Here is an 11855-nt window from a genome sequence, read left to right on the forward strand (position 1 = left end):
CAGGGTCTGCTGTCAGCACAGCTAAGAGGGAAAGATAAAGATGACTTTTCACAGTCTATTGCACAAGACTGGAGAGATCTGGATCCAGGATTCTCATGGTAGCTTGAGACACAATGCCCTTGGACTAGGTTTTGGGAAAAGGAGAAGCATGACCAAATCAAGAATGTTGTGCTAACTCAAGTCCAGCCAAAGAACTCCCTGTTCCCAGACAACCTTCAGCTGTTGATTAAGGACAACTTCCAGATCCTTAGGGGATCAGGCTAAAGATCTTTCATGTGGGGCAGGATCTCACTCACAGCTTCCACTCTAAGGCACTCATAATACAAACTCCTCAAATCAGGGCTCTCTACCTTCCTTACCTCCAGAGAATACTTTTGTATTCCCACTGTTGAAAGCTAGGCAAAAGATGTTAGAGTGATGCTCCCCTTTCAGCTGAACTGGTTTGACTCTTGAATGGATGGCTTCCTCCATATGCCAAAGTAGGACCCGGCGGTCATCTCCTCCTACAAAAAAGAAAGAAACCTGCATTACTGCCCAAGCCATGTGTAAACTGATGACAGACACAAGTTATTTGATTCTGCAGCTATTCATAAAAGGCTTTGCTGAAAGCCTAATTAGCATAAAACTTTCAACAGTTGCAAGGGTTTGGATACATAGAGGAGCACTTACATTAAGGCACCATGTAATCAAGTATTTAGTTAATATTAAGGAAAACAGATAAAGCAGCAGGAAAGGTCTGGAATAAAAAGCCACCATCCTGCCAATACATAGTGACACACCAGGTACCAGGACACTTGGGATTTTACTGGTAGGTAGCAAGTTGTAGATGCCAAACGTTCCAAACTAACATACGCATGTTGGCAAAATGCTTCTGCACCAACTCCTAGTTGCCAGCATTGCTTATGTTATTTATGAAAAGAGCTTAAATAAATACACCATTAATTTTTTCCCTCTCACTGACAGCTGTGTCTCCACTAACAGTCTTTGCAAAGCCTTCATAATATAGGTTGGCTACAGGACTAACATGTGACCATTAAAGATTTTATTGAAGCATTCATAAAACTTCAGCCTGCACAGTAATGGCACACCTCTGGATCTGTAAAGTGTAGGAAAGACATTTCTGAGGTGAACTCCTGACAAAGCAGATAACTGAGGCAATGAAGTTCAAATCTCTCTTGCTTTACAGCTTACTATACTTCTTCTAATTGTTTGCCTTGTTGTAATTCTCAGTTCAAAATCAGCAATATATCCACAGATATATTCAAGTGTCTCCTTTTCCTTCTGGTAAAATCTTAGAAAGAAAAGAAGTGTTAACCAATGTTTGTGCTTTAATTGCATTACACAGAAGTTTATTAGGAAAGAAAAAAAGAATTCGAGATACTATTGTATTTAATGGCACTCTCAACATCAATTCTGGATGTCTGCAAAAATCTGAACAAAGCTTTTTCAAGTCAGACTCAAAATATTTTTTGGTATATGTCTTTAATCACAAACAAAAGAGAAAGGCATCAGAAGTGCCCCTAGAAACATGCTGATTTCAGTTAAAACATTTACTGCTTCTTTGCACAATCAAACACATAAGCTCAGTGCCTTCAGAGCTGCTACCCAGCAGGAAAAAGGCATGAAAAAGAGACAAAAGGAAACTGAAATTAATTGGTCTGCATTTTACTTCAAGAAGAGGTAAATGCATAAATAGAGTTCATGATTAATCAGGTTTCTTAAAACTTTTCACATCCTATGATGCTATTAGGCATTTTTCCCAATGAAACTGAGTTATGTCAAACATCTTTCAAGCTAACAGTCTCTCAGCCTTTAAGTCTCTTAACAGATTTTATGACAATCACTTTGACAGACAGTACAACTGTGTGTTATGCTTATCAGTGCCCCAAGAAATTAAAAGTGTCGTTCCTTCTGATTTTGTACTTCACAGAGCAAACAGGTAATACATGATAAAAAGATTTGTGTTGCATTTGAGAACTACAGGAATAAGAGTCAAATATGATGGGTTCAGAAAAACTTAAGGTAATTTATGGTTAACCAAACTAGTGGGAGCTTAGATTGCTTTCTAGTTAGAAACATGGAAGTTTCTAACTGGAAACAGAGAAAGCTTGTATTTGCACACTAGTGATTTCAGATGAGCTAGTAGTAAGGGGAGATAGAAACAGGTGAATGCAGAAATAAATGACCATTTTAGTCATGCTAAAATCTGGAAGTGACTGTCACACTTAAAGTGGTTACTTTTTGAAACTGCCAGCAGCCAGGTCTTAAAGTTATCGCTACATGGCAAACAATTTAGGTAACGCTTAAGGCTGGTGAACACCAACATTACTTCTATCAGATTATACCCTTCATATTTCAGGACTTCTGTGAGAGATATTTCAAAGCAAAACATGACAACATACTGCTGTTAACTGTTTTCACAGCAAAACAATTTGCAAAACCACTGCAGTAAGTCTACATATCCTTCTATCTGAGAAGCATAGCAACCATTGCTATCTAGGAGTCTCACTACAACAGCAAATTGCTACTCATTTCTACTACTCACCTAGTCCAGGTATAAACAGAAACAATGAAGATCACCAGAACCAGAACACATTACTGTGGTTCCCTGGCTGCACACTTCAGTACACATACAGTATGGCAGGAGAGACAGAAAGGGCAAGCAGTGCAGAAAAGTGTTTGGCAGTGTTAAATTGCCACTATCATCTCTTCTATAGTTGCTACACCTGAGCGCCTGTTTCCTCTACCTCCAGGACAGAAACAACAATCCCGATTAAATCCAAATGCATCTTTCCTCCCAGCCCTCTAGATCTCCGTAAGAGTTTGGTACAAGGGGCTACATTACTGAGTATCCAACGCTACAACAGGCTGAGAACAGTTTGCCTTTGCGACAGCACGTGTTCCACAGCTCGGGAGCTTAAATGCTCCCCTCCTGCCGGGAAACATGCAGTTCTGCCCTTCTCCATCAATGTATTACTGTATTACACAGACTCATCTTTCAGAACTTCTAAACCCCTCTTTCTTGCCTCGGTTTTATCCCCACCCCCAAGCCCCACTGAGACAGGAAAGTTTATTAACATGACAATGTTAACTGGGTTGGAAGTGTGCTCCCTTCTACCTCCCATTCAGCTATTCCAGAAATACTTCTGAATTAAGGTCAGTTCCACCAGTAAGAAAAATCCTCATCAACATACCCAGTCACAGACAGAAAAAAAACACTTCTGCCACTTTTGTGGCCAAAAAGAACATTTCACCAGCCTCCACACTATCATATGAGAGAACAGAACCGTTCAGTCGCAGGCAAAGACGCTCACGAAAAGGCAAGTCTTACGCGAATGAAACCAGGAGAGGTGCAGGGCTGCAAACACAATCTCCATTACCAAAATTTGAGCCTCAGAAGCTGGAATAAGGGAGGGGAGCAGGTAGGCACATAGCTGGATGGACAGGTACGCAGGGAGAAGGTAAAGAAAATGTGAAGATATACATCTTTTACACTCAGCAGATGTGAACCAGGATTCGTCAGGGACAAAGTGCATGCACCTCACACATCCTAAGTTACAAGTCTGAGAATTATTGGAAACTCTGGGCCTATAGCATTTGTTCTGTTCAGCTGATCCATGAACAAAGATTAATTAATATTCTTTCAAAGTATGATGTACTTAATGTGCACGAACACCAACTCTGTAACACGTGAAGCAGGAGCCATTCAACACTTTCAAAAGGCACCGGACCCACTGCATAAATGCATCACAGCTCTGTACACCAAGTCCAGTGCTCCCCTGAAAGAGACTGACTGTACACAGCTACACGATACAGGGCAAGTACCAAGAGCAATAGGTTTACTACACACCTGGGAAACCTAGATGTATGATCTCCTTCATGAAAGTATCTTAGCTATCAGGGCTTTACGAGGGAACTTTCTACACACTGACATCCCACAAAAAGTCTTGAATTTGTAATTTTCGATCTCATGATGTCACAGAATCTGAACATAATTTTTTGGAAAGTTTTAAAGAGTACAAGCAAGTGTTTCAGACTTCTGCAAAGAAAGTCATGTGGAGATGCAAGAGGTATCTAAAAACATAAGATCAGTTCTCAAGTTTTTTTTTTTTTTTTAATTTACATTACACAGAGTTCAAATGCAACCTACCTACAAATTTACAATGTTAGCTGCAATCACTTTCAAGTATACCTCAGCACTGCTTTCTTCACTTATGATACCATTAATAATGTTTGAACAAAGTGTAAAAGTTTCCTGATTAAAAAAGGTATGAGAATGTGTGTGTGTGTGTTTGGGGGGGGGGGGTGTACATTAAAAAAATGACAACTTTACGGGGGTTTGGATCCTTTAGCACTTCTAAGCCAAAACAATAACAGCAAACTGGAACTGCCTCTGTACCAGGCTACAGAATTGCTCCTTAAAATCCCAATTAATTTAAACTGTGGAAGTCACCTGGGACAATGGAATTGCAAAGGCACCAGAAGAAATAGCTTTGACATATATAAAATGATGTGGAAGAAGCTTCAATTCTATTTTCTCTTTTCTCACCGATTCTGTTTATGTCTGTTTGCATGACTGACAATTTGAAAAATTAAAGTTTGTGTGACCCAGCTTGGAATCACACAATGCCACTCTACAGTTACTTTTCAGAGAGGAACCGTATTTCAAAAACTTTAATTAGTCAGTTCTTTAGTGTTCATTATAGGTCAAACCTGCCTCAACTTGCAAAGTGAAAGTCACACAGGAAGAGAAGTCAGGCTAAAGAAATATTTGTGGTCAGACGGGCTGGGAATTTTATCACCTTTCCATATTACTGTTGACACAGAGAAATATGGTATCTCAATTCTTGCAAGCACACACGAATAAAAATACATAAACACACATGCTTCTTCCCCTGCCCCAAGTCACCAGAATATATTGTTAATCCTTAGGCCCTTCTGACTGATGTTGGTGAGACACCCAGGAAGGAACAAGGACTTCTCAGAACATGCATAATGCAACATACCTAAAAAGAAAGCTTCATTTTTAAATCCTGGGAGAGCTGTCCTGAAATAGACACACCATGAAGAAGACAAGGTGCTTATAGTATGCACTATGTGTCTACCCTTAATCTTCTAGTTCCTGTCAACGCAAAGGAACCCTGTTTTCCTCACTGTTTGTCTACTTCAGAATAGTTTTTGCATGCTGCTTACCCCAAGATCTTAAAAAAAGAAGGGTAGGGGACGGAGACAGAAAAAAGGCTTTTCTTTTAAAGCAGCATAGACAAACACTACAGGTAAAATATGCCTATTTTAGACAACTAAACAGGTCTCAGCTGAATTAGCATGGCATATATTTAAGCACAAACAGTTCACTGCCGCCACAGCTCTTAAACCAAAGCATTACAGTTTTGCCTTGCTTTTGAACTAGTTCTTCCCTAAAATGTTTCCTGTGCTGTATCATCTGAATAGGCAGCCAGTAAACTTTAGTACAGCTGACTCTGGAAGAGGAGAGTCTACCTCAAAGTAACAGCGGTCTACCTGAAGTGATCCGGCACTGTCCTTGTTAGCCCCAAAATGGTTCAAATGGGACCAGTATGTACTCTTGCTGAAAGCAAATATAGTCTAAGCAGTATCTGCACAGCTAATGAACCACTCTGGAGCTCCTGTGTGCAGACAGCAGTACTCTAAAAATCATACCAGGCAGGACTATGAAGCTTTTAAGTTCACCAGGACAAAGCCCAAGATGGCTAAATCTCCTTGCCTCATACGGTCCAGGCCAGTCACTGAAGAACCTATACTGCAAGTGGGCAACGCTTATAAATCATACCATTAAAGATAAATCTAATTGCTTATATCTACTAAAGAAGTTGCACAAATTATAGAAAGTTGGATTGGAACGTATTTCAAGAAGTTACTTAGTTGATCCTGGCTTTGGGCAAAAGCATAGACTGCGTCTGAATTATTCTCAGTAAATGTGTGCCTAGCTAGTTCTTAAAAAAACCTCCACGGAGGTAGATTTCTTAGGCAGCCTATTTCAGTGCTTCATTATCCTTGCCATTAGACAGATTATCCTAATATCTAGCCTGAGGGTGCAGTTTGACTTCACACATAATCCCACCCCCCTTGCCATGTGCTCCTGCTATCCCCTTGCATTGAGTCCAATGCCGACACAGCCAGAGGGCGAGCAGGTCCAACAGGCTGACCTGACAGAAAATTAACCCTTGACAAACAACATCTCCCAATCCCTCCCCTTCTGTAGACACTTCCATCCTACCAGCTTATGACTTTAAGCTATACACATGTATGCCACATTGCACACAAGGGAGAGGGAAATGAAAGGAAAAAAAAGGGAATGAACAACCTGATGAAGGCAGGGGGGAAGCTGCACCTCCTGGGAGCAGATCCTAGTTATAACACATCAGGCCTAAGATCAAACTGCATCCTAAAATCTTCCTTGCTACAAATTAAGACCATTTCTTTGTCCTATCCCCAGTGGACAAAGAAAAGTTTACAACTTTCTGTAATAATAATTAAAAACACTTATTTAGCTCAAGATGTGCATCTCCTACAAGACTACTGCCTAGTGTATTTGTACAGCTGACTATTTTTATTTGAGCACTGCAGTTTGCACGTGTTCTTACCAAACTGCACTCCAATTTTTCTCCAGGTTATTTCTCTAATTAGTTTTAAATTCAAATCCTGTCCTCTGAAATGATTACTGCCTTGCCTTGTATCACCTTTAAATTTAATAATTTCTTAGTCATTAATGAAAATACCAAGTAGTAACTGAAGTTAAGATCTCTCCTCCTCCAAAATTCTACTTGATACAGAAAGGCTAAGATCAGGACTAGCCTTCTTTAAAATATACTTGATATGCAATTCCATCAACTCAGAATGCAATATTCCACTACTGTTGCTAAGGTCACCTCACTCCACTGTTTTAGCCTCATGCTTCTTCAGATTTGCCTGGCAACAGAATGACAGGTGAATTACCAGCACCTTCCTGCATGCCTACAAATTAACAATCATAGGAGTGCTATTAATTTTTGCATTATCTAGTGAGGGGAAAAGCAGCAGAGAGAGTTAGAAGAAAAGAACACATGCCTGGATTAAGTCAGCCTCAGATTATAGCATTTCCCAGAAGTTATCTTAAAAGTGCAGTTTAAAGGAGGAAAAAAAGTAGGAGTTTCTGATAAACAGATACTTATGTTTGTAAGAGATACCATGCATGAAAAATGGCAGACATAAATAAATAGGAAAACATATCCACCAAACTTGACAGTGGGGAAAAGCAAGTCTACTAGACAGGCTAAGAAGAGATGACTTAACAAGTTAAATTACAAAGAGATGCCTAGAGTATCTAAAGGAAGAAGTCAGTTGCGTATCATTCCATGGTGAATTTAATTTCCAGGCACTGACAGTCATGTGTTTCTCTTAAACTAACAGAAACAGACTACCACATAGGATATAAAAAAAATGCAAAGAGACACTTTGTCCAATGAAATTTTTTGAATACATCCAGCAGCTAGTTTTAACTAATTTCGGACCCACTTACACATTTCTTACACGTTAAGCTTTCCTCTTCCTTTGGGTCATTCTACAGCTGTGTCTTTCCTACCTGTCACACTGCATCTTCCGAGTATCCATTTCCTCCTTTCATTTATGTCTTAATTTTCTGTAGTTCATATTCTTATGCCTGTTGCTTCCTCTAGCCCTCCTACCCCAATATATTAGCGCCTTTCTCCCCTTCCCTAAAGTGTCACTGTGAAGTTCCCTAGAGGCACAGCAAAAGCTTATAGATGGACCCCCAACCTAAATTATCAAACTAAGTTTGAAGTGATCAACTAGAAAGTACTTGAAACCAAACTCAGGAATGAAATTAATTACTATTAAATGTATAATCTCTAATACAAGATTTAGTGAGGTTAAGATACAAAGTAGTTTAAAACATGCTTTCCAAAGGCCTGCTGAGGCTTGTTGACACTGAAGTTCTCTCCAAAATCCCAACAGGAAAAGTATCTGGAACTGTGATGTAAGCCCTGTTTAAGCAGTTTGAAATGTTTACTGAAACAGTAATCATTAGCCTTACAGGCTCTAAGATTTGCTTCTGGGAGATACGTCAAAAAAAACGTGGGCTATGTACCCAAAAAAAGCATTCCAGCCAATACAGATGAGAACAGCACTAATGTGGATGCAGGCTAGTATTTAAGTACAACCAGCATAGCCAGAATGAATGTACTGTATCAGTTGTACTTAAAACAGCCCTAACAAAGTCTAAGTTGTTAACAAGTCAATTAATTGAGACAGACTTCTGTATGTCAAGAACGCATGTATTACTTAAACCGAACAACTGAGAGGACTGCTGGCGTTCTCCCTGCTCACACACTCCAATCCCCACGTCAGCCCTCTTCGCTGCTACAAGCACAGATGGGAGCATCTAACATCTCATCCTTACCTCAGCACACTGACTATTTTAAGGGCGGACAGACCCACATACCATCTATTCTAAGGCTTTATCTACATTTGGAAGTCGTCTGAAATTTTCGGATATAGCTGCTTCAGATTACAGGCACCTTATACCCCTCCTTTAGCTTTCATCTGAGCTCTCCTTCTGTTTTGTTCTCCTGCTTTTACTATTTCTCAGAGTTTCAAGATTAAGTATGACCTTTAAAAAAAAGGGAGTGTTTTGAGTGTAATGTTATATGAAATTTAACAGAGTATCCATAAACCTTTTGCCTTTTAAGCTTCTTACTCTTGAATGAAGAACAAAGCACCTGCCTGCTGTTCCTATGGGACATAAAGCATTCTAGATTTTGTGGTCACAGATAAAGTAAAACTTTGTTAAAAACAGTTACCCTAATTAGAGCTCTTCATGTTCTCAGGGCATCAACACAAGGTCAGACTTAAGGTAACCTGTTCTTAATTATCCCAAATTTGTGCACTGCTAACACATTTAACTTAAAAAAAAAAAAAAAAAAAAAAAAAAGTGGAGGGACGAATGTTTAACTAAGAATCAAATAAGTGTTTTAATTCTCTCCTGACATTTAGAAGAGTACAACTCTAGTACCATGTTACTGCTTATACACTGAGAAAAAGTTTACCCTCTGTAAACATTTTGTATGGTTTAAAAGAAGTCAGGAAATTGAAAACTGGACATGGTTTGAAAGCCTTCCTTTTCTACCTTTGCTTCTTTAGATGTCCACTTGATGGGACATCTGCCTCCATACTCTGGTGGAACCTACCTTGATTCAGGCAGTTTGGACAAAATGAATTCCCAAAGTCCCTTCCAGCCCTCATTTTTTGTGGTTCTACCTAAAGAATGGACATCGACATAAGCGTCTCTCACGGCTTTCTTGAGCAAACAGAACGAAACCTCGGATGGTCTTTCCATCCCATGTTACAGAAAACAAAAGCAGCAACAGATGTGCTTGAGCTCTTTGTTTTAAGTTGAAACACGGCTCTACCTACTACTGGAGAGGGACCAGTACAAACCAGCATGCCACCTCCAGCACTTCTCACAACTCCAGAACAGACAAATCAGCACTTCCCCCACCACACGCACATACACACACAGACATACAGGCAAGACAAACAGCTGCATACCTTAGAAATTGCGAGTGTGTGTGAACAGATACAAACCCCCCTGACAGTAACACTAGGATTGTGCAAGGACGCTTATTCCAGAAGTCACCGGACTTCTGCTTATAAGTTTCTTCAGGAAAGAAACTTAAATTTAAGAAGGTCTCAGTGCAGCAACTTCCACTCCGTGTTCAGAAGACCACGGCTGGGATGTTTTTATTCTCCTCACCTTTAAAAACAAGCAAACGCATCAAATGCGCTTTCCAGGGGATCCCCGCGTTATTTCTGGGGGTGTCGCCGCCACCTGCCTGCGACACACTCCCCCCTGCGCGGCCGGGCACCGCGGCCGCGCACCCCCCGCGGCCTGCGGCCCGCCAGCGGGGCCGGGCGAAGCCCCGCGGCAGCCGGTAGCCAGGGCCGCCGCACGCCGCCCCCCGGGGCGCAGGCAGCGCCCGCTCCCTACAGAGCTGCCGCGGGCCCGGCCGGGGCGGGCAGGGCGGCGGCCGGCGGCAGCTCCCCTCCCGCCGCCGCCACGGGGAGGCCGGGCCGGGCGGCCCCCGCGGCCTGCAGCCGCACCTCGCCCTCCCGCGGGGCCCTGCGGCCGCCCCCGGCGGGAGCGGAGGGGCCCGGGCGCCGCCGCGGGCCGGATCGGCCCTCGATTCGCCGGCCTGTCGCTAAGAGCCGCCCGGAGAGCGCGGCCTGCAGCGCCCGGCCGAGCCCCGGCCTGGAGTTGCCTCCTTCCCCGCCGCCCCTGCGAGCCCGCAGGCGTGCAGGGAGCGGGAGGCGGCACCTGCGCCAACCGCCGCGCGGTGCGGGGCCGGGGGGGCCCGGCCGCCCCTGCCGGCGGGCAGCCTGCCCCCGTGCTCCGCGCCGCGGCTGATGGCGAACCCCGCCGCCCTCGCGCTTGACAGCGCCCCCCGCATGGCTCCCCCGGCCCCGAGCGGGCGGCCTGGAGACGGGGAGGGCAGAAAGCCAGCAGCCCAAAGCTAACCCGCAGTGCTCCCCGCGCTCACCCCGCGGGGGCAGCAGGGGCAGGGCAGGAAGAAGGTGGAACAACAACAAAAAATCCTGCTCCCCTGCCCAGCGAGGCGATGGGGGCCCAAGAAGTCACCAGTCCCTAAAATACCCCGAACCCTCCCCGCACCCCGCAACGACGTGCCCCGCCGCCCCGCACCGCGACCGGCCGCGCGCAGCCCCACGCGTGTCCTCCGGCCCACGGCCCACCCGCGGCAGCGCCTGCCGCCCCCCCGGCCATCCCGTGACCTAGTTAACAGCCCCGGCCCTCGGCTCGGGTTCTCCCTGACAAATGTCACTTGGCCCCCGCAATTAAAACTGCAGTTTGGTTTCCCGTCCGTGCACGTAAAATTAAAAAAAAACACCAAACAAACACCCTTTTTAAGGAGCAAAACAAACAATCGGCGAAGGAAGAGGCACCCCCGGCCGCCACCCCCGGAGTCCTGAAACACGCTCCCAGAAACTTTGTGCAGGGTCGACTCCCTCTGCTCCCCACCCCGCTCCGAGAGAAATAACAGAATTTAAAACCTGTCAACCATTTTAGCTCTCTATTTGGGTAACATTATTCCTCCGCAATGGTTGGTCTGAAAAACGGCTCCGGCGGCGGCCGCCGCGGCTCCCCTCCCCCGCGGGCCGCCGGGCAGGGGGCGGCGGGGGAAGATGCTGGCCCGGGGAGGGGGAGAGGCCGGGGGAGGCCGCGGGGGGGGTTGCGTTACCTGAGACCAGCCACTGGCCTCCATTGTTGGAGAATTCAATGGCATTGACACAGCCGAAGTGGCCCAGGAGGTCCTTCTTGTAGAGGTTCCTGCAGCCCCGCAGGCGCCGCCGCTGGAAGTCCTGCGTGAGCAGGGGGTCCCCCTCCACGCCCCGCCGGGACAGGAACCCCACCACGGACCGCATGCTGCCCCCGCGGCCGCCTCGCCGCTTCATGCTGCCGCCCGCGCCGCGCCGCCGCTCCCCGCCGCCCCTTCCCCCGCCGCCGCCGCCTCCCCTCCCCCGCTTCCCCCCTTGTTATGGTTATGATGATTTTTCTTTAGCCAGCCATGGCAGAGAGGTGTTAGACACTCCGCCGCTTCCTGATCCCCGCTAACTCCTCCCCTTCTCCCCCAGCAGCTGATCCTCAGCTGCAGCCCGCGCCTCCCCGCTCCGGCCCGGCTCCAGCGCCGGGCGGCAGCCTGCCCGCGCCCGCCGCTCCCGCTTATAACGACGCGGGGGCCGGCGGGGCGTCGCAAGCCCAACTTCGGCGGGGCCCCGCCGCCCCCCGGCCCGCCGCGCCGCGC

The 11855-nt window shown here is 45.5% G+C and overlaps 1 protein-coding gene across 3 annotated transcripts in view; it reads right to left on the reverse strand.

Moving 5' to 3' along the window:
• DCAF5 (DDB1 and CUL4 associated factor 5) overlaps positions 1 to 11690 on the reverse strand; it is a 75649-nt gene extending 63959 nt beyond the window's left edge. The window contains exons 1-2 of one of the 3 annotated variants that reach the window (XM_026095786.2): positions 11292 to 11690; positions 360 to 503 (exon numbers count right to left, since the gene is read on the reverse strand). In XM_026095786.2, the coding sequence (XP_025951571.1) occupies positions 360 to 503; positions 11292 to 11505 (358 nt within the window). In that variant the 5' untranslated portion in view covers positions 11506 to 11690. Of the gene's footprint in view, positions 1 to 359; positions 504 to 9790; positions 9871 to 11103; positions 11127 to 11291 lie in introns of those variants that run through there. The other 2 variants (XM_064512505.1, XM_064512504.1) reach the window with 2 other exon arrangements.
• Positions 11691 to 11855: the final 165 nt, after the last annotated feature.

Source organism: Dromaius novaehollandiae, chromosome 5 (assembly GCF_036370855.1).
Source record: "Dromaius novaehollandiae isolate bDroNov1 chromosome 5, bDroNov1.hap1, whole genome shotgun sequence".
NCBI classification, from domain to species: Eukaryota; Metazoa; Chordata; class Aves; order Casuariiformes; family Dromaiidae; genus Dromaius; species Dromaius novaehollandiae.